Source organism: Rana temporaria, chromosome 2, assembly GCF_905171775.1.
Source record: "Rana temporaria chromosome 2, aRanTem1.1, whole genome shotgun sequence".
Lineage (NCBI taxonomy): Eukaryota > Metazoa > Chordata > Amphibia > Anura > Ranidae > Rana > Rana temporaria.
In genome coordinates this window covers 367,472,455-367,500,039 of record NC_053490.1, presented here as the reverse complement: position 1 = coordinate 367,500,039, position 27,585 = coordinate 367,472,455, and the positions used below count along the sequence as shown (strand labels likewise).

Below are 27,585 nucleotides of genomic sequence, written 5' to 3'. Positions count from 1 at the left end.
AAAACAATAATAAATAAAAACTCCAGAAATCTTTCCCCTATTTTGTAGGAGCAATAAATTGCTCTATTTGTGTGAGAAAAAAAATATCAAAAGTGAATTTGGGTACAGTGTTGCATGACCACGCAATTGTCATTCAAAATGTTACAGCGCTGAAAATATGCCTGGGCAGGAAGGGGGTGAAAGTGCCTGGTATGGAAGTAGTTAAAGCGACGCAGTGCTGTATCGCAAAAAATGCCCTGGTCCTTAAAGTGGAGGTTCACCCTAAAAACATGTATATACCATTACATTCAGCATACTTCCGACATGTACAGTATGCTGTTTTTTTTTTTTTCGCTGCACATACCGTATTATTATTGTTCTTTTCCACCGGCTTCCGGGTTCTCACTCCCGCGGGAGTAGGTGTTCCTATGCAGCGGCGCAATGTCACCTGGGACTTAGCCCACATGATTGACGTGGCGGATAAGGCGCGTCACGAGTTCCCAAAATAGCCGAACTGGGAGTCGGCTCTATACGGCGCCTGTGCAGTCAGCTCTACACGGCTCCTAGTCTGTGCGCAGGCGCTGTATAGAGCCGACTCCCAGTTCGGCTATTTTCGGAAACTCGTGACGCGCCTTATGCGCCACGTCAATCATGTGGGCTAATTGTCCCAGGTGACATTGCGCCGCTGCATAGGAACGCCTACTCCCACGGGAGTGAGAACCCGGAAGCCGGGTGGAAAAGAAAAATAATACGGTATGTACAGCGGGAAAAAAAACAGCATACTGTACATGTCGGAAGTATGCTGAATGTAATGGTATATACATGTTTTTAGGGTGAACCTCCACTTTAAGGACCAGGGCATTTTTTGTGATACAGCACTGCGTCGCTTTAACTACTTCAATACCAGGCACTTTCACCCCCTTCCTGCCCAGGCATATTTTCAGCGCTGTAACATTTTGAATGACAATTGCGTGGTCATGCAACACTGTACCCAAATTCACTTTTGATATTTTTTTTCTCACACAAATAGAGCAATTTAGGGTGAACCTCCGCTTTAAGGGGGTAAATCTTTCCAGGGCTGAAGTGGTTAAACAGTGTGTGTGTGCGTTTTGTATCACTTTAATAGCACAATTTGTTGCAGGGACACAGAGGACTTGGTGTCATAGATCAGGTTATGGGGACACACTTAGTGCTAAGTGCAGGCATGTCATGTTCTTGGGTTATGACTCTGAAAGTCCCTCCCCCCCATCAGAGAAGGAAATCATTAGATATTAGTGTGGACTTTGTGCTGTGTCCTGGACTCTGCTCGGGACTCCCAGCTACAGACATGGGGAACCTGGTGTCCCTAAAGCTGCACCCTGCAACAGGTCCGCACCTGGTGGGCTGCACAGATGTCATGGTGGGACCTGGAAAAGAGGTGACTACAGGAGAGGGCGGGGCTATGAGCAGCCATCTCGGTGTTGTCACTCGGTAGTGAACCGTGTGTTTGTGTGTTTGTGTACAGGGCAGCTTCTTCCGGCTCTTCTACCCCTGCAGACCTGCTCCTAATCAGAGGCAGCCTCCTCCATGGATTCCCCGGCCACAGTACCTCGCTGGTTTGATCGGTGCACGCGGCTGGAACAGCAAAACTGCCCAGTATGCAGCGTCAGTAATATCCGGTAACTAAGAATCCAGGTGTCATGACTCTAACGGCAAGGGCACGTTCTTCTCTGGTTTGTTTATGTGTGCTAGAGTTCGGAGGAGCGAAATCCAAACATGCCGCCAGGTGGCGCTGCAGGCCATGTTAGAAAACTGCATTGTTACATTACAAGGTGTGGAACATCAGCCTGTTTATGTATTCAGATTAGGCGACCCGTCAGAATGTGTCACGGAAGTGACGCCATCTTGCTACACCCCGCACTTTTCCGTAGTAAGGATACAATGAGAAGGGGGAAAGCGGACATCTTGTTACACCCACCAGAGTTTTGCATGTTACACTTATTTGTAACAGTAAAGTGAGTTTATATAGTACTTACAACTCCCTATGAATGTTTAGATGTTGAATTTTAAAAGCAGCAAACTTCTGTCAGATTAGCAAACCTATGAGACGAGCAGCCTTACCGTTGCTTTTAAAATTCAACATCTAAACATTCATACGGAGTTGTAAGTACTACATTTCACTATATAAACACACTTTACTGTTAAAAATAAGTGTAAAATACAAATCTCCTGTAGGTGTAGCAAGATGTCAGCTTTCCCCCTTCTCAGTGTATATTTCATATGGAGGAGTGTGGGGTGTAGCAAGATGGCGGCGACAGAACGTCACTTCCGTTACACATTCTGACGGGTTGCCTAATCTGACAAAACATCTCCACTAGGGCTGTTACTGATTTAAATTTTCGTGTTCGATTAATTGATTTGTTTTTTAATCGATTAATCGACTCATTTTGATTAATTATAACGCACATACATTTTTCGGATCACCACTATATATAGTCCCCACTGTAATATCCACGGACATCTCCCCACTGTAATATCCACAGACATCCCCCCACTGTAATATCCACAGACATCTCCCCCATTGTAATATGGTCCACATCTCTCCCACTGTATAGGAATATTTGTGCTTGCTTAGTCTTACCAAAGAAGCCGGCCAAACATGAGCAGTTGAGGCCGGGTGATGACGTCAGCGCGCCGCTCTAGGCTCACCTAGGCCGCCACTGGGTGGACCAAGATGGCTGCCGCTCCGGGAGCTAGGCCGAAGCTGCTGCCTTTCCTATGGCCGAGGCAGCAGTGGAGCTCCGCGGATCACGTGTGTGCCGATCTGCATATGGTGACCCGTTCGGTTTACGGATCATTTACCATCCGTTGCAACACTAGTACCGATCAAAATAATTTTGATTGATCAAAAAAATTAACGATTAATCGAGGAATTAATCTTTAATTTCCACAGCCCTAATCTCCACTGATTAGTATCACAGCACAGGTAGACCCCTTTCACACTGGGGCGGTTTGCAGGCGCTATTGCTAGGGTTGCCAACTCATCCCTTTAAAACAGAACACATATGAATTACACAGGTTCTGTGGCTGATTAAGGAGGTAATTAAACTCACTTGGTGCCTTATTTGCATTAAATTAGCCTCAGAACCTGTGTTATTCATATGTGTTCTGTTTTAAAGGGATGAGTTGGCAACCCTAGCTATTGCGCTAAAAATAGCGCCTTCAAACTGACCTGAAACAGCGACTGCTGATTCTCCAGTGTGAGCAGGACTGCTCCAAAAGTCCTGCTAGCCACGTCTTTGGAGCGGTGAAGGAGCGGTGTGTTTACCGCTCCTCCGCCTCTCCTTCCCATTGAAAGCAATGGTAAACCGCGGCTATACGGCGCATTGACGGCAGTATTAACCCTTTTTCAGCCACTAGCGGGGGGTAAAACCGCATCGCTAGAGGCCGAATACCGCCGCAATTCTGATGGTTAAGTGCCGCTAAAAATAGTGGGCGAATACCGCCACCGCACCTCCCGCCCCAGTGTGAAAGGGGCCGAAGTGCAGTGTAGGTTTTGGGAGCCAATATTTTTTTAGAATAGATAGGACTTGTTGATGGCTGTGATTTGGTTTGCTTTACTATTGTTATTTTCTGTACTGAAAAATATATATTTTATACACTTTTTAGGTTGCGCAATTGATCTTTCTTTTCCAATACATTTGAACTTTATTCAGGCTAATCAATTTGCAGCACCTACACATTCCAAGTTTGAAGATTTAACCCTTCACCATATTTTCACAAATCATATTTTCACAAACCACAGTGTATTCACGTCACATTTAGATAATATCATTTTTGTTTAATTAGTAGGGGGCAGCATGGATTTTTTACCTTTACACAATGTTGGAATACTGCACTGCGGCCCTGTCCAAATTGGGCCCATTAGCCATTTTCCCTCCCCGCTGTCATGTCACTTGGATGTTGACGGAAGCGGATGAAAATAGATGGTCATCCATTTTTTCCATTGGAATTAGGGTTGCCACCTCATCCCTTTAAACCCGAACACATATGAATTACACAGGTTCTGAGGCTAATTTAATGCAGATAAGGCACCACGTTTAATTACCACCTTAATCAACCACAGAACCTGTGTAATTCATATGTTTGGTTTTAAAGGGATAAGGAGGCAACCCTAATTGGAATGCATTGATGTCCGTTTTTTATCCGTCAATGGATGGATGAAAAATGGCCAAAGGTCCGTGTGTGAAAGGGGCCTAATACAATACGAATCAGAGGGCCCTGTTGGTTAGTAGAGATGGGCTCGGGCGTGTTCGAAATCCCACAAGCCCAATCTCATCAGGAAGCTGACACTGCACACGGCTAATCTTGGATAGGGAGATGCTCTGCGCCACGAGCCCATCCTATTTTGAAGCCTGTGGTTCTTACCAGGTGCTTAAAAAAAAAAGACCCCCATGGCTGTAATGGGTCTCACACCACTTCTGATTGCCCGACTTGAGGATCAGTGTTTCAACAGCAAATATTCATTCACTGTTGAAACACTTGGGTGGGCTCATGGCGAAATGCTCTGTGCCACGAGCCCACCCTATTTTGAAGCCTGTGGTTCTTACCAGGTGCTTAAAAAAAAGATCCCCGCCGCCATAATGGGTCTTACACCACTTCTGATTGGCTGTGTTGAAGAACAGTGTTTCAACAGCAAATATTCATTCACTGTTGAAACACTTGGGTGGGCTCATGGCGAAATGCTCTGTGCCACAAGCCCACCCTATTAGACCCTATTGCTCTAATCGGGTGCTTCAAAAAAACACCCCCACCGCTGTAATTCAAGAGCATGAATCTACCTATTAATCATAGAGGGGGCGGTACCCCTAACAGACAGGTCGTTACTGGAAACAACACACTAACTCTGCTGTCTCCCCCTATCATTCTGTTCCTTGCAAGCACATGAGCACTTTAGCACAACTGATTGGCTTTGCTTGCTGCTTCTCTCTCACCTAGTCTGACCTCTGCTGCATAGGGACTTCAAGAGGCAGATACCAAATCAAATTCAAGTGCCTAAACTGCTGGCATTAAAAATTCATATAACGATGCATTACACAATAATGAATATAGAGCTGCATTAATTTGTGTCTTTTTATGGAGTTCAACTTTAACGGTAGTGGTATGATTACTAAATTGCTGCTTGGGTGCAAGGGGAGGATGAATATTTTCTGAGTTACTATTCATAGCGGTCAAAAACAGCTGGTTCGGCTTTTTGTTCCTTTTTTAAACTTTTGAAAACTATATTAAGAAAGAACTTCAGGCACACAATGGGGCTGATTTACCAAGCCTTTGAGCCATGATTCATGGCGCAAAGGCTGGAGCAACAGCTGTTTTGGCATTTACTAAAGGAATGCGCTGCCAAAGCAGCACAATTCCTTATTTACTATAATGCCGAGTGCGCCCAGGAGGGGGTGAGTTTATTAGGGGGGGGGGGGGGATGTGGGATGATGTGGGAAAGTGTAGTGACATGTGTTTGTATAACATTTACGGGCCCGAATTGAAAGTGAAAGTGACTTTTGTAAAACGTGCCGCTGCGCCTGCTAGTACATTTAAACCTGCGGGAGTTTTTTTTTGTGTACTGCGCATGCGTGAGCGGCAATTTCTGACATTCACGCACGCCGGTTCACTACGCCGGCAAAATATTGGAAAATATCAAGCAGGGTAGCTGCCTTTGCGTGGCTTGAAGCGGCGCACGTGAATGACCAAATCGTTTTTAGCTTACGCTGACCATGAAGGGGAACTCCGCGCCAAATAAAAAAAAATGGCATGGGGGGTCCCCCCAAGATCCATACCAAACCCTTATCCGAGCATGCTGCCTGGCTGGACAGGAATGGGGGTGGGGACGAGCGAGCGCCCCCACCTCCTCCTGAGCCGTACCAGACCGCATGCCCTCAACATGGGGGGTGAGTGCTTTGGGGCAGGGGGGGGCACTGCGCCACCCACCCCAAAGCACTCTTGTCCCCATGTCGATGGGGACAAGGGCCTCTTCCCAACAACCCTGGCCGTCTTCTCTTCTAGCGATGTTGACACAACAAGCTCTCCCGCTGTAATGCCCTGTGAGCGTTGCGCAATGACTTATATAGTCATGGTCACCGGGTGACGCCACCCGGTGACCCCACCCTTTGTTACATCACATTCCCATCATGCCCATCAGGAATGTGTCTGTTGGTTGTCGGGGGGGGGGCAGTGCCCCAAAGCACCCACCCCCCCATGTTGAGGGCATGCGGTCTGGTACGGCTCAGGAGGGGGGGGCGCTTGTTCGTCCCCACCCCCATTCCTGTCCAGCCAGGCAGCGTGCTAGCTGGGGGGGGTCACTGTACTGAGAGGAGGGGGGTCACTGTACTGAGAGAAGGGGGGTCACTGTACTGAGAGAAGGGGGTCACTGTACTGAGAAGGGGGGTCACTGTACTGAGGAGGGGGGTCACTGTACTGAGAGAAGGGGGGTCACTGTACTGAGAGAAGGGGGGTCACTGTACTGAGAAAGGGGGTCACTGTACTGAGAGGAGGGGGGGGGGTCACTGTACTGAGAGGAGGGGGGGTCACTGTACTGAGAGGAGGGGGGGTCACTGTACTGAGAGGAGAGGGGGGGTTACTGTACTTAGAGGAGGGGGGTCTCTGTACTAAGAGGAGGGGGGGTGTCTGCACCGAGGGGGTACTATAGTTGGTGGGGGGGGGGAGATGTGGATATTACAGTGGGGGAGATTTTTTTTTTTTTTTTTTCCGATCCGAAAAATGATACGATCCGTGACTCCTGATCCGAGGAACGATCAGAACCGTGAGTTTTTTGATCCATTGCACCCCTAGAAAATAGATACCTAACTTGTCACGCTTTAATATTGCACACACTCATGGAATGGTACCAAACTTCGGGACTTAAAAATCTCCTTGGCGAAGCTTGAATTTTATTTACAGATTACCAGTTTAGAGTTACAGAGGAGGTCTAGTGCTAAAATTATTGCTCTCGCTCTAACGCACGCGTCAATACCTCACATGTGTGGTTTGAATGGCGTTTACATATGTGGGCGGGACTTACATGCGCATTCGCTTCTGAGTACGAGCTACTAGGGACAGGGGCGTTTACATTTTTTTTTTTTTTGCACTTTTTTTTCCTTTTTTTTTTTTTTTTTTGATCACTTTTATTCCTATTACAAGGAACCTAAACATCCCTTGTAATAGGAATAGTGTGTGACAGGTACTCTTTATGGTGAGAGGCGGGGTCAATAAGACCCCCACATCTGTCCTCCAGGCTGGAAAGCTTGAGATCGGGAAAAAAAAACACTGATCTCATGCTTTCAGCCGCAATTGCAGCTTTGTTTATGTTTTTAAATCTCTATGCTCCTCATTCAGCGGTGAACGATTCGTTCTCTGGGGCTCCGATGGCACGGGAGAGCCCGGAGAAGCACCGGATGGCAGTGGGAGGGGGGATGTCTCCTCCCGCCGCCTGTAAGAACGATCAAGTGGTGGAACTGCCGCTATGATCGTTCTTATGGGGCGAACAATCGCCGCCTGTAAAAAAGGATATCTGAATGATGCCTGTAGCTGCACCCATCATTCAGATATCCCCACTACAGTCCAGGACGTCATATGACATCCTACGGTACAGAAGTGGTAAAATTTGCCTTGGAGTCAGGGACGGTGCTACCACTAGGCAGCCGCCTAGGGCGCACTGGAGAGAGGCAGTGGCACTACCACCCAGGGCGCCCGGCCACCGGTGATCCTACTCCCTCTCAGCAACTAACTCAACAGGCAGCCGCTCCACTGTAGAGTCTATCCGTACAGTGTTAGAGGCGCTGGCACAGCGGCGGTGAAGGAATGGAGGATGGAAAGAAAACACCCCCTGCGCGCCCCTGATCATCACAGTGCCTCTGGCAGTGAGTGTGACCTGTCTGTGTACCTGCGGTCACATTGTTACTGTCCACCACCAGTCTGCCTCTGATGTACCGCTCCGCCTCCGCTACTGCCAGCCAGCTCTGCCTCTGAGCCTCTGCCTTTCTGCCCAGTACTGCCTGTACTAGGCCCCCCCCCCCTCCATCACGGAGGCCGCTCTCTCTCTCTCCTGTGTTTTTCCTATTGCGGCAGCCAGCGCGAGATGTACAGTACCCTGTCGCCGAGAACCAGAGCGATGAGATCACGCTGAAAGTACAATAACGGCGGCAGGTACTGTATGTCCCTTAGGTGGGACCTGGGCCCCATACCCATTTTAAGGCTAATTACTAGAAGATAAGCCAGCCAAGTGGGATCTGGCAAAATTAACAAGTCAATTCCCATAGACTGCAATGGTATTTATGGTATAACTTTTGCCCATGTTAGGCTCTTTGTTTGCCCACCCGGACCAGGGGGTGTTTGTCCCATCTCTAATTTTGTAGCATGCTGGATGATGTGATTCATTTTGGACAGGGCTTTGCCTTATTTTCTGGTGATCTGAGCATGCCCAGGGACTTGGATTTTTTGATGTTGCTTTTTGTGTGTGAACAGCACTTGGATGTTGCTGGGCATGCTCATAGAGCGTGTTTTTTGGGTTAGTAATTTAAGGGCATCCTTAACAGGTGTACCCACTTTAAAGTTCAGTCTCTACATTGGGTGAACTTGCGTTTTGTGTGTTTCATGGGCTGTGCATGTGTTTTCAATTTCCTCATTAGCAAACAAGCCTATGTTATATAAAGCTTGCAGAGAGCATTTGTTACCTTGCCCTGAAAAGAGCCAAGAGTGTGTGTGGGACCGGCTGGCCTGATTAATATTTGTGTGTCATTATTGAATGCCTATTTTATTTATGTCTTTGCAAAACAGATATGTTTTTGATCAAGGTTTTTTTCACTGGTTTATTTATTTATTTTGGGTGGGGGCTATCTTCGCCTGAAATATTTGTGAGGTTGTCAATGTATGTTGTTTTTAGGGTGTTCACTTTGATGTAATTGTCTGTGCTGCATTATTTTGCTAAATCTTTCTCAAGATGTTGTGACTAATGTTTCAATCCTTAATAGATGTCTGGGCCTTTTTAATCTTCTGTTAATTTCCATTGCATAAACTATATTCTGTTTACTGTCTCAAATGAACCTATGTTTATTTTTATTTTTTATATTATTTATTTTTGTTTGATTTTTGTTTGTTTTTGTTTCCTTGCTCTTTTTTCAAAGTCCTGTTTTGTTGACCAATAAAATTACTTTCAAATTTTGAAGTTAGTTTTTTGTTACTTTTTCATGCTACAGATTTTGACAGCTGCAACTAAAATAGGCTGATTGGCCAAACAAAACAAAACAGGTGTGATTTTGTCTCGAATCTCCTTTCCTGGTGCCTTCATGATGGCATATGCATGGATTTTGTGCTGCCATGTATAGTCACCAGGAAAGGAAAAATACAGAGTGGTAAGTATTTAATGTTTTCCTTTTTACTGCAGTGGTTCTCGGCCTCAGCCCTCAAGTACCCCCAAAAGGACATGTTTTGTGGATTTATCTTATCAAGAATTGCTGTCCAGACTGTCTTTTAAAGCACATGTGTAAGATGAAGGAAAACCTGCAAACATGGCCTGTTGGGGGGGGGGGGGGGGTATTGGCGGACAGGCTTGAAGTGCTGATTTACAGCACTGTGCTTAAATCTAGCGCAAGGCAATCCTATTCTAATTGTGGGTGTTTGAGGGAAACCAAGTGAGTGTTAGAACCCCTGCTTGTGTTTTTTGGTTTGGGCTTTGTGTCCCTTTTCTTAAAATTGGCTTCACTTTCTGTCACACAGCTGAACAGGAAGTGAGGTTAAAACCCTACCAATGTCTTTTCTTGGGGACACACAGGTCGATCTAACTAGTGTCCTCATTAAGCAAATTACACTCCAGCACTTTGTTGTGTACACCCCAAATGATTAGTTAGTTTTGGGTTTAGTAAATGCAAAGCCACTCTGAAATACAAGCATAGTCGCTGTAAATCTGAGGGGAAGCACTGATGATTTTAACATCCAATCATGTAGAAGGAAAGCTTTTTTTTTTTTCTTCCTTGCTTGTCCACTTGTAGTGCAAAGTGGATTTGCCTTTAGTAAATGGACCCCAAAGTCCAAGATCCCTAATAATTTGAGGTGTACACAGCAAAATGCTAGAGTGCACTTTACATAATGGGAAACCTATTTAGATTGATCTGTGTGTCCCCAAGAAAAGACATTAGTAAGGTTTTACCCTCGCTTCCTATTTGGCTATGTGACAGGAAGTGAATGAATTTGAAGTAGAAAGTGACAACATTTGGGAGGTGACTTCGCCCTATCAGTGGTGCAAACATCCCCAAAAAATGAGCAGACTTTTAATCCCTCTGCACTCTAGCCCCAAGTAAAAAGAAGAAAGAATTTAATTTAGTTTAAATTTGCAGGGAGGGTTATAGCCCCTGTCAGTTTATTTTGTACCATCCCTGTCCAATTGCGTAGATTTTTTATCCGACAGGGCGCTTTAACATAATTTCAAGTGCAGTTGCCACACTTGGATTAAAACATGGCTGATCCCTGCTGAACTGGCCAAATTTTGATCAATCTATGGCCACCTTAAACCATGGTGTATCAAATCAAATAATGTTCTTTTCCATTCAATCTTTTATAGCACCCCAAAAAAATTATAAATCGGAAAACCTATATAATTATGATCATGTTCAGAATCTCTCTCAGGTTATTTATGCCAATGTGACCGCTATGTGTGTTCTCTTCACTACCTGTGTGAAAAGGTCTCTGTTTTTCCACTGTACCTAAAACTATAGGCACAAAAATATTTTGTGTCAATAGAAACCAGTCAGACTCCAGGTTTCATTTTTATGCCACAGGTTAGAAGATTAAACCACTTGCCGACCGCCGCCTGTACATATACGTCAGCAGAATGGCACGGCTGCAGAAAGCAACATACCAAAGCAACGTGCCCACGGGTCCCGCAGACTCTCTTTCCACCAGGTGCCCGTGATTGTCTCACGGAGAGGCAGAACTGGGAGATGCCTATGTAACAAGGCATTTCCCTGTTCTGCCAAGCACAGGACAGTGATCTACTGCTCCAACCCCCCCCCCCTCTGTTATTTCAGATTTGTAGTTAGTCAATGTGGACTAACTACATCTTGTATATTTTGGTGGATGGGACTCAGAGAGGGTTAAAGTTCCATGGGTAAGGGAGCGCTATACTTGCTATGACCTGGATGTGGGCAAACCACGCTGGCCACTGGTCTATTGTTTAATTTATTTATTTATTTATTTATTTTGTTTGATAAGGTTCTACAAAGTAGACTCACAACTGGCAAAGAAGCTGCTGAGTTGGCAGGATTTTACATTATTGTTTGTTATGTTTACTTCACTTTTTACAGGTAACCCTCAGATACCTGTCATATGGAATGGAGACTTTATGATGGCCAAGGACAGGATACCGCTTATTATATATTCTCATGGGCTTGGCAGTTTTAGGTAAGCCAACTGTTATGGATAAATTATGTAAATCTTTGGTTATTAGACAGCAAAGGCTGTCTGCTTAGGTGAGCTCAAATTAGCCTGGGGGAGAGAACCAAGACCCGAACTGGACCATGGATCAGAGATCCCTGAACGTATGAGAGGAGCCTGGGGGATGTATAAACCCCGAACAGGACTTTTCCCGGCTCTCTGCTACAATGTATTACTATATTGCAATCAGACTATATATTAAGTAATACATATGCACCTTTTTAGTTATTTTTTTTTCTTGCTTTTTGCTGCAGCAGGTGTTAACATTTTCTGTGCTGGAAGTACATTGGAGAGTAGAGATGGGTTAAGGCGTGTTTGGGATCCTAGTCCCAACCCACCTGCCCAATCCCACCAGGAAGCCAACACTGCACACTGCTAATCACAGGCATTGAGACATTTACCTAACTGTGCAGCTGCAGACTGGGAATGTCTAAATGCCTGTGATTAGCAGTGTGCAGTGTCGGCTTCCTGGCGGAATTGAGCAGGTGGGTTGGGACTAGTATACCAAACACGAATGAGCCCATCACAATTGGAGAGTCAAACCATTGTTTTCACACACACTGCAGCAGCCTGAGCCTCCACTGGTCCACACGGCTCCAGCAATAAAAGCTTAATATGGGTTCTAATGCCCTATACACACGATCAGACCTTTATCCGACCAAAATCACATCGGAATTCCATCGGAGGAAAAGAGAACATGCTCTCTATCTAAACTCCAACGGAATTCCTCGGAATTTCCGATGGGAATAATCCGATGGGGCATACACCCGGTCGGAATTTCCAATGGAAAAAGTCCATCTGACCCTTCCCTACTCTACCTAAAAGTGAAAAAAGAGTTGAATATACATACATTTTAAGATAAACACTGTAATAATACCCCAAAATAGGCAAAAATACACAAAACTTAAAATATCATTTATTTTTTTGTTTCAGTATTGCTAATTCGTTCAACAGTATAACAGCCCCATATTATTGTGCTTATTTTAGGAAAGGGTTTAGGGTATCTAAAAAAGAAGACCTTTTCAAAGGCTCAGTTTTACATGAGAGGCTTATACGCTTTACAATATAGGCCAGGCAACCTCCACATGAGAAATGACAAGTGGCTTATTTATCTCTGCTCTATTGACAAAGATCACAACATGCATTATATGGTGGTATTGTCATATCTGGGTGTGCCCGCAGATGAGGAAGTTAGTCTATTCTTAATACGTGACACTCCTTTCCTTCCTCTTGGTGTACATAAACTTTCAAGGTTAGCCGAGCACTCTGCAGACAATTTACCCTAAGGTCTGTTAAATCATGAAAAACTGTCCTCTTACAAGTACAGGCGGTCCCTGGATGTACAGAAAAATTGGTTTGCCAATAGGACTCTGAGGCTCGATTCACAACTATGTTTGTTGCTTTTGAGCGTTTCGGCAGTGGTTTTTGCGGTGCTTGCCCCATTTTTCGACACACGTTTTAACCACGATTTTGCTGCGATTTGCAGGGTTTTTTTTCACTGTGTATAGCTGGTTGCTAAGGAGGGGGCAGGGAGCCGGCTGCTGCGTCCTTAACAACCGATGAGTCATCAGTTGTCAGCAGGCTTCCTGCTGAATGTAAAAAAATAATAATTGGCGGCTAAAAAAAAATGGGGTGGGGATCCACCCAAAATCCATACCAGACCCTTATCCGAGCATGCAGCCCGGCAGGTCAGAAAAGGGAGGGGGACGAGCGAGCACCCCCCCCCCCTGAACCATACCAGGTTGTATGCCCTCAACATGGGGGGGATGGGTGCTTTGGGGCAGGGGTGCTCTACGCCCCCCCCCACCCCAAAGCACCTTGCCCCCATGTTGATGGGGACAAGGGCCTGTTCCTGGCAACCCTTGCCCGGTGGTTGTCGGGGCCTGCAGGCGGGGGGGCTTATCGGAAACTGGAAGCCCCCTTTAATAATGGGGGCCCCCAGATCCCGGCCCCCCCTATGTGAATAAGTATGGGGTACCCCTACCCATTCACAAAAAAAAAGTAGTGCAGCGTTAAAAAATACAGTAAACCGTTTTTGACGGTCTTTTCCTTCTCCCCCTGCTTCTTCTTCCACTCTTCTTGTGTCTTCTTTGTCCGGTGTTCTTCTTCCTCTGCCGCCGCTCCTCCTCCAATGTTGCGTCCCGCTGATCTGTCGGCGCCGATGTCCTGCATTACTTAAATAACGGCAGGGGCGTGGCAATCGGATTATGTCATTCGGAGGCCACTCCCCCTTGTGACATCACCGCCAGGGGCATGATGGGTCAGTGATGTCACAATGGGCGTGGCCACCAGATGACGTAATCTGATTGCCATGCCCCCACCGTTCTTTAAGAAATGCAGGACATCGGCGCCTACAGATCAGAGGCACGCAGAATCAGAGGAGGAGCGACGGCTGGAGCGGCAGCAGAGGAAGAAGAACACCGGACAAAGAAGACAGAAGAAGAGCGGAAGAAGAAGCAGGGGGAGAAGGAGAAGACTGGAGGATGAAGATGCGGAAGAAGTGAGGAAGAAGAAGATTTTTAATTAAAACAGTTAACTGTATTATTTAACACTACACTACTTTTTTTTACTGAATGGGTAGGGGTACAATTTACCCCATACTCATTCACATGGGGGGGGCGGGATCTGGGGGCCCTCTTGTTAAAGGGGGCTTCCAGATTCCGATAAGCCCCCTGCCCGCAGACCCCGACAACCACCGGGAAAGGGTTTTCTAGAAGAGGCCCTTGTCCCCATCAACATGGGGGCAAGGTGCTTTGGGGTGGGGGGCGCAGAGCCATACTAGATCCATACTAGACCCAAGGACCTGGTATGGACCTGGGGGGTGACTTCACGCTTTTTTTTTCTCAATTTTTTTTTTTTGCGGCAATTATTTTTTTTTTTTTACATTCAGCGGGAAGCCCACTGACAACTGATGACCCATCGGTTGTTAAGAACGCAGCGGCCAGCTTCCCAGCCCCCTCCTTAGCAACCAGCTATATACAGTGTAGAAAATAAAAATATAAAAAAGCAAGATGCAAAATCGCGGTAAAAACTTGGTACTTGCGTTTTGGATGCGGGTCCATTGAATTCTATTACATGCAAAACGCTGCATTTTGCGGGAAAAAAAGTCCCCGACCCTTTCCAAAAACGCAGAGGCACAAAAATGCATTGATGTGAACATGTTCCATAGAAACCCATGTTAAAAAAATTCCCTGCATTCCTACAAAATGCATCAAAAAACGCATTAGTGTGAATCAAGCCTGAGAGGGTACTAAACATCATTAAATACACATTCAACAAAGTTAGTTAAAAATGTAATTAGCAATTTATTGATACAAAAATTGTTTTGAAAACTAATTTAATTAAAAGGAGATTTGTTTAAAATACGTATAGCCGATTGGATACAGTTCAATATAGTCTATTTAATTAATGACATTACATAAATGGTTATTTTAATCCCATATCATTTCCACACAGTTTTTTCAGGAGTGTTCTCACATAAGTCCAGTAAGTGGAATAGCTCATTATATTATACTAGAAAAATAGTTTGCCACAGCTACTGGCTGTACTGTTTGCGGACCACGTCCCTAGTACATATAGTAAAAAACAAGTTCCTCAAGTTGGGATTTTAAATGGACCACAAACAGTAATTGTAAAAAAGTACAAATTTATTAGTGTATATATAACAATAAACAACATTCAAATAGCAATAAAATCAAACAGATGTGTTGGGGGCAGAAATGGAAACACAGTGCAGATCTTCATCAGGGACTAAAGGGCTTGAAACTTCCAAAACTGTGGCTTAAATCTATAATGATAGAATACATGTCATCAAAAATATGCAAGAATGCAGAGATATAAGTGTTTGAATCCTTCATTTTATACATGAAAATCATACATACATATTATTGAAAGAGGGGTTTTGCGCAAAAACTCCACGCTATCAGAAATATATAACAGTGATAAGTGATGGAGTGTACAAAAAATAAGTGCAAAAAAAATAATAATATACACAAACTTCTAAATGAAATAGAGGTGAAAATAAATGATAAGTGTCCCATATATAAAGATGACAAGCTGCCAAATAAAAATAAATGACGTGCTGCCAAATGGGTATAGGGATGATGCTGAATGTCCACTAGGCCTGGTAAAAATAAATGGTTGACAGATGAAGGATCATATCCGTAAAAGGGCTCCCAAAACTCTCACCTCAATAACAGAAGTATAGGGCATCAAAGATATCCTTAGTGTCAACCAACTCTTTACAGCCGCAGCGTCCTCCCACCTGTCACACTTCTGTGGAGCTTCTCCTCGATGTATCCCTAATACACACTCCGGTAGGGAGGGGGGAGAGAGAAAGAACAAAAGAGCCTCCAATGGTGTAGTATGTGAACACAGGGGGGTAATTTAATAGAATAACCTGCGCTTACAACAAACTTAAAAATTTGTGCAGTATCATAAAACAACCAGCGGCGTCCTCGGCGCCTGCTTACGTCACTCCAGGTGTACGTCCATCCAATCCCTACGCGTTTACGACGCGGTCACGTGTCTTCATCTGGGTCATCCCATGAAATCTGAGCTCTACCAGAAAATCCTAAAGGAGAATGTCCGGCTATCAGTTTGTGACCTCAAGTACACTTGGGTTATGTAGCAGGACAATGATCCAAAACACAACAGCAAGTCCACCTCCAAATGGTTCCAACAAAGCAAAATTTCAGTTTTGGAGTGGTCTAGTCAAAGCCCGGACTTAAATCCAATTGAGATGCTGTATCATGACCTTACACAGACTGTTCATGCTGGAAAACTCTCCAATGTGGCTGAATTAAAACAATTCTGCAAAGAACTGGGCCAAAATTGTTCCACAGGGAGGTGAAAGACTCGTTGCCATCTATCGCAAACAATTGATTGCAGTTGTTGCCACCAAGGGTGGCACAACCAGTTATTAGGTTTAGGGGGCAATTACTTTTTCACATAAAGCCAGGCAGGTTTGGACAGCTTTTTTGCCTTAATAAATGAAACCGTAATTTAAAAACTGCATTTTGTATTTACTCAGGTTATCTTTGTGTATTAATAAAAATTTGTTTGAGGAGTCATTTAAGTGTGACAAATATGCAAAAAAATTTAAATCAGAAAGTGGGAAATACTTTTTTCACACAACTGTATGTGTTATGATTTCCTAATGGGGGGACAGCAGCTTCCTGCTGTGGATGTTTTGTTAGTTGGTACCTTTTTATCACCCTGTTTTTGCATATTTTCTTTTCATTCCAGATCAATATATTCTTCATTCTTCTCAGAACTGGCATCCTATGGCTTTCTGGTGGCTGCGGTGGAACACAGGTGTGTAGGCATAAAATATTCACTAGTGTTTACTCAAAGTAACCTCAAACATAACATTTCCACCACCATGCTTCACAATCGGTACAAGTTTTTTCTCCTTTTCAGTTTATGTCAAACATGTTTACTGTTACTATGGACAAATGACTACATCTTTGATTCAACAGTCTACAGCACAGTTTTCTGGAAGGTCTGGTCTTTGTCTGTTTGCTCAATGCAAAACCGTGGTCTTTCTTTAATCTTTTTGGATAGCAAAGGCTTTTTCCTGGAACATCTCTAATGCAATTTAAATTGGTGCAATCTCTATGTTATTGTAGATGCATGCACTTGACACCAACTATTGCAAAATTACCTTTACAACCAGCATAACATTTTAATGATTCTATGTTTAGCATTAAACGGTAAGCTTGTGGGCTAATTTTAGGCTTGTCATTCCTGGACAAATTAACAGTCATTTGAAGTCTACACCACCTGTAGATTATTTTCTAAAAAATTGAATTATTTTAACTGGTTCTATTGTATTTCAACAGATTTTATGAGTTAAAATCCCATGGATATTTGATGGTGTATAATGATTAAAGGGTCAATAAAGGCAAACTTTTTATTTTTTTTTAAATAACAAACATGTTATACTTACCTCCACTGTGCAGCTCGTTTTGCACAGAGTGTCCCCGAACCCTGTCTTCTGGGGTCCCTCGGCGGCTGTCTCGGCTCCTCCACGCAAAAGCTTTCCACCTTGGTGCGAGCGAACTCGCATGGTGGAAAGCTTTTGCGAGCACGCTCCTGTGATACACTTGGCCCCGCCCCCCGGCACGCCGAGTCATCCGCTGTGATTGACAGCAGTGCCAGCCAATGGCTGCGCTGCTATCAATCCGTCCAGCCTAGCCAATCAACGGCCAGGCTGGGAACCGAAGAGGATCACGTGGACGCGCGCGGGACTTTCGAGGGGTCAGGTAAGTAAAACGGGGGTTCGGGGGGGGGGGGGCGGTACCGTCAGATGATTTTTCACCTTAATGCATAGGATGCATTAAGGTGAATTTTTTTTTACCTTTACAACCCCTTTAAGCCCCATACACATGGGCAGAATGTTGGGAGACATTGGCCGGTTCAATAAAAACTGTCTAACATTCGGCCTGTGCATATGTCGGTCTTTCCCACAGAAGCCAGGCGTTTGTCCGGCTTCTGTCAGGCGAGCATCCTAGAAAACCAGCAGCTGACCAATTCCCAATCAGCGCTCAGCTAATGGCAGACAGCACTGATCGAAGTGTTTTGGCGGGGGGGCCGCCCCCCTGTTAGAACACAACAGATCAGCGGGGGAGATTCGCTGTACTAACTTTGACTGGTGTGTAGCAGGCTTTACTGTGAAGTTTTATCTTGTAAAAACTTGGGGGCCATTGTCTGAAAAATTTGACATGTCTAAGAATACAGTTTATTATATTTATCAGTAGGAGGTTTGTCATCATATCACAGGGACGGTTCAGCTTGTGCTACATTCCACTTCTCGGAAGTATCTTCAGGGGATGCAAGTTCAACACTACAGGAGTTTTGGGTCCCATTCAAAAAATTGCAGCCTGGAATGAAAGAATTTTATCTCAGAAACTATCAGGTACTGTTTTTCTGTGTTATATTTTTTTTGTTTTATTTTTTAAATAGTGCACTATTTTTAATCTTTAGCAAAATATTTGCCACCAGACACTATAGGATAACACAAAACATCTAATATTTACAAAATTAGTATAATAAATCAGTTACCTGCTCCTTTCATTCAAAGTGTTCTTCCATAAATAAGAAATGCTATACATTAATGACATGCATACTGTATAACAACAATGATAAATAATTTATAAGTACATTAAAATGATACAGTGCCTTGAAAAAGTATTCATACACCTTCACATTTTGTCATGCTACAACCAAAAACTTAAATTTTATTGGGATTTTATGTGATGGGCCAACACAAAGTGGCACATAATTGTGAAGTGGAAGGAAAATAAATTGTTTCCCAACATTTTTGCAAATATGCAAAAAATGTGGCGTGCATTTTCATTCAGCCCCCCTGAATCAATGCTTTGTAGAACCACCTTTCACTGCAATTACAGCTGTAAGTCTTTTTGGGGATGTCTCTACCAGCTTTGCATATCTAGAGAGAGACATTTTTGCCCATTATTCTTTGCAAAATAGCTCAAGCTCTGTCAGATTGGATGGAGAGTGTCTGTGAACAGCAATTTTCAAGTCTTGCTACAGATTCTCACTTAGATTTAGGTCTGGATTTTGACTGGGCCATTAGAAACCATTCCATTGTAGCTCTGGCTGTATGTTTAGGGTAGTTGTCCTGCTGGAAGGTGAACCTCCACCCCAGTTTCAAGTCCTTTGAGGACTCTTATGCCCTGTACACATGATCGGTTCGTCTGATGAAAACGGACCGATTTCATCGGACGAACCGATCGTGTGTGGGCCCCATCAGTTTTTTTCCCCATCGGTGAAAAAAAATAGAACCTGTTTTAAATTTTTCTTATGGTTAAAAAACGGATAGAAAAAAACGATCGTCTGTGGGGAAATTCATCGGTCAAAAATCCACGCATGCTCAGAATCAAGTCGACGCATGCTCGGAAGCATTGAACTTAATTTTTCTCAGCACGTCGTAGTGTTTTACGTCACTGTGTTGGACACGATTGGATCTTTAACCAATGGTGTGTAGGCAAGACTGATGAAATGATCGAATATCTGATGAAAAAATCCATCGGTTCGTTTTCATCAGATGAACCGATCGTGAGTACAGGGCATTACAGGTTTTCCTCTAAGATTGCTCTGTATTTGGCTCCATCCGTCTTTCCATCAACTCTGACCAACTTCCCTGTCCCTGCTGAAGAAAAGCATCCCCACAACATGATGCGGCCACCACCATGTTTCACGATGGGGATGGTGTGTTCAGGGTGATGTGCAGTGTTAGTTTTTGGCCACACATAGCATTTTGCTTTTAGGCCAAAAAGTAAAATTTTGCTCTTATCTGACCAGAGCACCACATGTTTGCTGTGTTGCCCACATGGCTTCTCACAAGCTGCAAACAGAAATTCTTATGGCTTTCTTTCAACAATGGCTTTCTTCTTGCCACTCTTCCATAAAAGCCAGATCTGTGGAGTGCACAAGTTTTCCTGTGGACAGATTTTCCCACCTGCGCTGTGGATCTCTGCAGCTCCTCCAAAGTCCCCATGGGCCTCTTGGCTGCTTCTCTGATTAATGCTCTCCTTGCCCGGCCTGTCAGTTTTGGTGGACGGCCATGTCTTGGTAGGTTTGCAGTTGTGCCATACTCTTTCCTTTTATGGATGATGGATTGAACAGTGTTCCATGAGATGTTCAAAGATTGGGGTATTTTTTATAACCTAAGCCTGCTTTAAACTTCTCCACAACTTTATCCCTGACCTGTCTGGTGTGTTCATTGGCCTTCATGATGCGGTTTGTTTACTAAGGTTCTCTAACAAACCTCTAAAGGCTTCACAGAACAGCTGTATTTATACTGAGATTAAATTTCACACAGGTGAACTCTTTCCTAATTAGGTGACTTCTGAAGGCAATTGGTTCTGCTAGATTTTTGTTAGGGGTATCAGAGTAAAGGGGACTGAATACAAATGCAAGCCACGCTTTTCAGCTATTTATTTGTAAAAAAAAAATTGAACACCATTTATCATTTTCCTTCCACCACAATTATGTGCCACTTTGTGTTGGTCTATCACATAAAATACCAATAAAATACATTTACGTTCTTGGTTGTAAAATGCCAAATGTGGAAAATTTCAAGGGGTATGAATACTTTTTCAAGGCACCGTAAATACCTTCTATTAATGAGCTTCTGATAACATTTGCAGATAAATCTGCAAAGATTGCTAATTTTTGTAGGCAGTTGTTGAGACAAATGGAACATCACTTCAGTGTTGTTAAAGTGTCAGTACTGACAAAAAGTCTGCTGTGGTTGGAAAGATACTTTCTTTGCTTAGGAGAACACTGTGTTCTATACACTCACCGGCAACTTTATTAGGTAAACCTGATCGATTGGCTGATTAGCAATTTGTGTTACCAAACAATCACATGGCAGCAACTCAATGCATTTGGGCATCTAGATGTGGTGAAGAGGAATTGCTGAAGTTCCAACTGAGCATCAGAATGGGGAAGAAAGGGAATGTAAGTGCCTTTGAACGTGGCATGATTGTTGGTGCCAGATGGGCTGGTCTGAGTATTTCAAAATCTGCTAAAATACTGGGATTTTCACACACAACCATCTCTAGGGTTTACAGAGAATGGTCTGAAAAAGAGAAAATATCCAGTGAGCGGCCGTTGTGTGTACAAAAATGCCTTATTGATGTCAGAGGAGTATGGGAAGACTGGCTCGAGAGCATAGGCAATAGTAACACAAATAACCAAGGTTTTTTAAAATACCATCTCTGAATGCACAATACATCAAACCTTAAAGCAGATGGGCTACAGCATCAGAAGACCACACCAGGTGCCACTCCTGTCAGCTAAGAACAGGAAACTGAGGCTACAATTCGCACAGACTCACCAAAATTTGACAACAGAGGACTGGAAAAACGTTGCCTGGTCTGATGAGTCTCGATTTAAGCTGCAACATTCAGATGGTAGGGTCAGAATTTGGCGCAAACAACTTGAAACCATAGATCCCTCCTGCTTTGTATCAACAGTTGAGGCTACTGGTGGGGGTGTAATGGTGTGGGGGATATTTTTTGGCCCCTTAGTACCAATTGGGCATAGTTTAAATGCCACGGCCTCACTGAATATTGTTGCTGACCATGTCCATCCCTTTATTTTGATTTGGTTTGATATGGGATTTGTACTGCGCCGAATGCGCTCCCATGACACTATGACTACAGTGTACCCATCTTCTGATGGCTACTTCCAGCAGGATAATGCACCGTGCCACAAAGCTAAAATCATCTCACCACTGGTTTCTTGAACATGACAAGGAGTTCACTGTACTCCCAATGGCCTCCACAGTCACAAGATCTTAATCCAATAGAGCACCTTTTGGGATGTGGTGGAACAGGAGATTTGCATTATGGATGTGCAGCCGACAAATCTGCAGCAACTGCGTGATGCTATGATGTCAATATGGACCTAAATCTCTGCGGAATGTTTCCAACACCTTGTTGAATCTATGCCACAAATAATTAAGACTGTTCTGAAGGCAAGAAGAGAGTCCAGCCTGGTACTGGCAAGGTGTAATCTAATAAAGTGGCCAGGGAGTGTATATGGAGGTGTTGTACATTTTGTGAAATCTTTATTTGTTTGTAAATGTCATCAGACCATTACTATACTTTGTTATTCACGATTGGCCTTTTGCAGCTAGTCTAAACTGATCATTCTTAACCGCTTGCCGACCGCGCCATGTACGTTTACATCGGCAGAATGACACGGCTGCGCAAAGTAACATATATTTACGTTACTTTGAATGTAGCGCCGTGCCACGAGCTCCGAGACTGTGGGACTCGATGTCCGCCGGTGTCCCGCGATCGGGTCACGGAGCGGCAGAACAGGGAGAGGCCAGTGTAAACACGTCATCTCCCTGTTCTGCCTAGTGACAGGACACTGATCCCTGCTCCCTCTTATCGGGAGCAGGGATCAGTGTCGTGTCACAGTAAGCCCAGCCCCCACACAGTTAGAATCTCTCCCTAGGACACACTTAACCCCTTTCTAGCCCCCTAGTGGTTAACCCCTTCACTGCCAGTCAGATTTATACAGTAATCAGTGCATTTTTATAGCCCAAGCTTTGCTTATCCTTACCACTAACTAGGGCAGGTCCTAGAACGTCATCTCCCAAGAGCCCTTCCCTACACACAGTGTATGAGTTGGCAGGAGTCAAGACAACACTGTTTTGCTTGTAAAAAAAAGCAATGTATTCATATGGAGTTGTACAGTGAGAAGTGGAGGAATAGACAGATTTGTGTAGTTGGGCAGGCAGGGCTAGCAACACTAATTGAGATTATAGTCCATTAAAGGTATGGTGTTGTCAGTCTAAACAGGAAGATAGGAACATGTTGAATTTCTGCCAGCTCAATTGGTATTTTTCTTTAATTTCAGCATTGTAAGTGATAAAATGTGGGAAAATGTGACTGTATTGGAGAGATGTACAAAATGTGCTTTCTTATTATTTTGCCCTGATGTACACTTTTAATTAGTGACTCAAGAATTAACATGCCAAAGAACGTTTCATGAACAATGCATACATTTGTGAGAACATCTAAATGGTAGAAACATCCATAATTAAAGGGGTATTAAACCCAGACCCAAAAATGGTTTTACATTACAGCTTACCAATCATGAGTTTTCTTTTCTTTGGCTTTTTCCCTCTGTTTTAACCTGATGATCTGCCCAGTAAAACACCTCCTGTATTATGATTAATGTACAGGATATGGGATTTTAAGGCTGCTAAATACAGAAATTCACTCAAAAAATAATATTTAAACAAAGATTAGAAAAGTATTTTATTGATAACAACATTCTAAAAGTAATGGATACAGTTCATTCAAAGTCATAGGTATACACCTACTCCCTAACAAATGACGATGAACTACTATATTCATGTACAGATTGATGTGGCGTCTATCTTTTCAACAGTTTCGCCTATAAGGCTTCTTCAGGACTGGATGCAAACGGCACTTTTGTTATATTTATAGAAACAAAGATTATCCAGCTTTTTGTGTGAATAAGACAGAAAACAAACATTAATTATATATAATACACATATTGAACAAAACAATATAATGGTACATAAATAAAACCTGTGCATGCATGATATCAGGTCGCAAACATGTGGAAAAAAGAAAAGAAAATGATAAAAAAAAAATTCCATACCTCAAAATGAAGCATGGAGATATAAATACTGAAATGGTTCCTCCCAGAGTACTGCGCGACCCATCCAAGGAATTGCCAAATCTCCCATAGGAAGGATATATTACAGGCACTTTATGAAACTCTTACCTAAGTGATATACAATACATCCCTCCCTATGGGAGATTGACTTTGAATGAACTGTATCCATTACTTTTAGAATGTTATCAATAAATACTTTTCTAATCGTTTTTTAAATATTATTTTTATTTGTGAATTTTTGTATTTAGCACCCTTAAAATCCCATATCCTGTACTATAATCATTTTCCAATTCAGGGATGTTGGTGCCATATCATTTATGATCAATATCATGCTGGTTTCTGCTCACTTCCATTGACTACCTCCTGTATTAAAGTGCCCCCACTCTGGAAATAAGTAGAACAGGGGGCACAGCAGATGGCACCATTGTTAGTCTGGGGGTAGGGGTGATGTTAAAATGTATTAGCAGATTTAGATACACTAACAAACTGGAGCCAAACTCCAGCTCACATAATCAGTTACATAAAACAGTCCTTTTGGGATAAAGGTTTTGCGTGAATAAATAAAAGCTGATCATTTTAATTTCCCCTGCACGTGTTCAGTGGTTTGTCTCATTCATGTAAACTGAGGCATTCTGCTGGAGTGCTGAAACACTTGTGCTTTCGAAAAGCAACAGACTTGCTGGCTGGTTCACCAGATGAAATTAGAAGAAAGAAAACTTAAACAAAGGAAACTACTACAGCCATCACATCTAAGAATTAGTAAGCTGCATTACAATAAATGTTTGTTTTTGGGTTAAATACTGCTTAACCACTTCCCGACCGCCGCATGTAGATATACGTTGGCAGAATGGCACGTACAGGCACATTGGCGTACCTGTACGTCCCTGCCTAGACGTGGGTCGGGGGTCCGATCAGGACCCCCCCGCTACATGCGGCGGTCGGATTCCCGCGGGGAGCGATCCGGGATGACGGTGCGGCTATTCGTTTATAGCCGCTCCGTCGCGATCGCTCCCCGGAGCTGAAGAACGGGGAGAGCCGTATGTAAACACGGCTTCCCTGTGCTTCACTGTGGCGGCTGCATCGATCGAGTGATCCCTTTTATAGGGAGACTCGATCGATGACGTCAGTCCTACAGCCACACCCCCCTACAGTTGTAAACACACACTAGGTGAACCCTAACTCCTACAGCGCCCCCTGTGGTTAACTCCCAAACTGCAACTGTCATTTTCACAATAAACAATGCAATTTAAATGCATTTTTTGCTGTGAAAATGACAATGGTCCCAAAAATGTGTCAAAATTGTCCGAAGTGTCCGCCATAATGTCGCAATCACGAAAAAAATCACTGATCGCCGCTATTAGTAGTAAAAAAAAAAATAATAATAAAACTATCCCCTATTTTGTAAACGCTATAAATTTTGCGCAAACCAATCTATAAACGCTTATTGCGATTTTTTTTTTTTTTCACCAAAAATAGGTAAAAGAATACGTATCGTCCTAAATTGAGGGAAATTTTTTTTTTTATATATATATATATGTTTTTGGGGGATATTTATTATAGCAAAAAGTAAAAAATATTGCATTTTTTTCAAAATTGTCGCTCTATTTTTGTTTATAGCGCAAAAAATAAAAACCGCAGAGGTGATCAAATACCACCAAAAGAAAGCTCTATTTGTGGGGAAAAAAGGACGCCAATTTTGTTTGGGAGCCACGTCGCACGACCGCGCAATTGTCTGTTAAAGCGACGCAGTGCCGAATTGTAAAAACCCCTTGGGTCATTTAGCAGCATATTGGTCCGGTCCTTAAGTGGTTAAATTCCCTTTAATGTATTTCAATAACCAGAGGGATGAGAAGGAAGGAGACAATGATTGTTTGCTAGTAGAGAATGTAAGTAACATTCTATAATTGTTATGAGCTCAGTTCATTAACAAAGTATAATACTTTACATAACATTTTTTTTTTACTAGGTTCATCAAAGAGCAAGTGAGTGCGTCAAAGCTGTGAGGGTTCTACAAGACATAGACACAGGGAGGGTAGCAACCAATATCCTGGATCCAGATTTCAATCTGGAATTTCTAAAGGTATTTTAATAATTGCTGTCAAACATTTCTGTGTTTCAGGTTGATTTTACAGTTGATTAGATATACAGTAAAAAGGGTGAAGTATGTCACTATTGGTAAACAGCGCCATTAGAGGAACTCTGTTTAAGGCGCAAATACTTTGTTTTAAAATATGGACTTGTTAGAAGGAATGTATATGAAAAAAATCTATTTCTGAGTGTTAAAGTTCCTATTAATGTACTGTAATATCAAATTTCCTCTTCCATTCATTGTATCTCTGTCTTGTGGTCTTCTTTCACTCTTCCATGCTCCATTCTTTTTATTCAGCAGATACATACACTATCTTTTCATCCTTCATTGTTTCCAGGATCACTGCCTTCCTTACTTTTCCAAATTCTCATTGACCTCCATATCTATGTGTATGCTTGCTCCACTCCCTTATTGGGCAATGCCTGCTTCCTTTCTTTATTTTTGTAGTAGCCACTGTCCACCCTATGTTTACAGAAATCATTTTGAGGTTAAGAAAATAGGTTTCCACACAAAATTATTTGGTAAAAAGGTCCTTACCATTTTTTTTCAGTACTGCAATATTGTATGCAATGTAGCCCTGCCAAGTGTATTATGGCATCCTTATCCTCTGTTACTCATAATATCTATGAATGTAACCTCATTCCCCCACAGATTAATCCTTTAAAATCAGATTATAGCAGGAAAAAAATAATCCTGTGTTACTTCTATTATTTGGAAAACAATAAGTTGCGCTAAATAAAACAAAGTGAATAAATAATCATATTGAATGAATATTATAGCAATACGTGATATAAATGAGTGTACTCCAAAGGGCAAGTACCTCTATAGGCATAAACAAACACTGAGTGTGAAGATATGGAAGTGACTCAAATATGTTCAAGTGAGTGACAAAAATTATATATATATATATATATATATATATATATATATATATATATATATATATATATAAAATTTAAGACTCGAATCTCGTAGCCTGGTCACGTGCTTGCCGTAATGTGACATTACGGCAAGCACGTGACCAGGCTACGAGATTCGAGTTGGTATGGAAGCAGCAAGGGATGAAAAGATGACATCACCCCGTGTTTGGTCCCAGAGGAGGAGATCCTGAGAGGGCTGTTATCCGGGGGTCCCAGTTCATCTATAACCTCTGCAGAGGTTTGTATCTGCAAAAGCGCATCAGGCCTTATACCTGAGGTCCAACGAATCTGGTAAGGGTCCCCCTTTAACATTCTGCTTTGCACTGGAGAGGATAAAACGTGGTGGTGGTGGTGAATAGTGGCTTCATGGAATCTGGATGCCATTTTTCTCTTTATATTAGACTGTTTTTTTTTTGCCTCAGTATTGGAACTGTTTGCTACTTTTGTTCACTCTGTCTGCGTATTCAGTTCCACTGGACTTTTAAGGTTGTCCTGATTAGGACATCTTATATATATATATATTTATATATATAATTTTTGTCACTCGCTTGAACATATTTGAGTCACTTCCATATCTTCACACTCAGTGTTTGTTTATGCCTATAGAGGTACTTGCCCTTTGGAGTACACTCATTTATATCACGTATTGCTATAATATTCATTCAATATGATTATTTATTCACTTTGTTTTATTTAGCGCAACTTATTGTTTTCCTATTATTTTCCGCATGATTGTCACATGTTTATGTTGCAGCTTTAACTCCTCACTTTTTTGTTCATCAATATATTACCCTAGTCATATTAGCGCAGAATATACTCCCCCTTTTTTTCTACTTCTATTATTTGACTGTTAACGTCAGGGGTGTCCGAACTTTTGACCTTCCTGGGCCACATTGGAGGAAGAGAAATTGTCTTGAGCAACACATAAAATCCATTAACAAT

The 27,585-nt window shown here is 42.9% G+C and overlaps 1 protein-coding gene across 1 annotated transcript in view; it reads left to right on the top strand.

The window, feature by feature from the left end:
• Positions 1 to 1,233: 1,233 nt before the first annotated feature.
• Positions 1,234 to 27,585, top strand: part of LOC120927201 (platelet-activating factor acetylhydrolase 2, cytoplasmic-like) — a 62,076-nt gene continuing 35,724 nt past the window's right edge. Inside the window, exons 1-6 of the mRNA XM_040337714.1 lie at positions 1,234 to 1,396; positions 1,484 to 1,637; positions 11,310 to 11,406; positions 16,687 to 16,755; positions 18,223 to 18,358; positions 25,601 to 25,714. Coding sequence (XP_040193648.1) covers positions 1,307 to 1,396; positions 1,484 to 1,637; positions 11,310 to 11,406; positions 16,687 to 16,755; positions 18,223 to 18,358; positions 25,601 to 25,714 — 660 coding nt within the window. The 5' untranslated portion in view covers positions 1,234 to 1,306. The remainder of the gene's footprint in view (positions 1,397 to 1,483; positions 1,638 to 11,309; positions 11,407 to 16,686; positions 16,756 to 18,222; positions 18,359 to 25,600; positions 25,715 to 27,585) is intronic.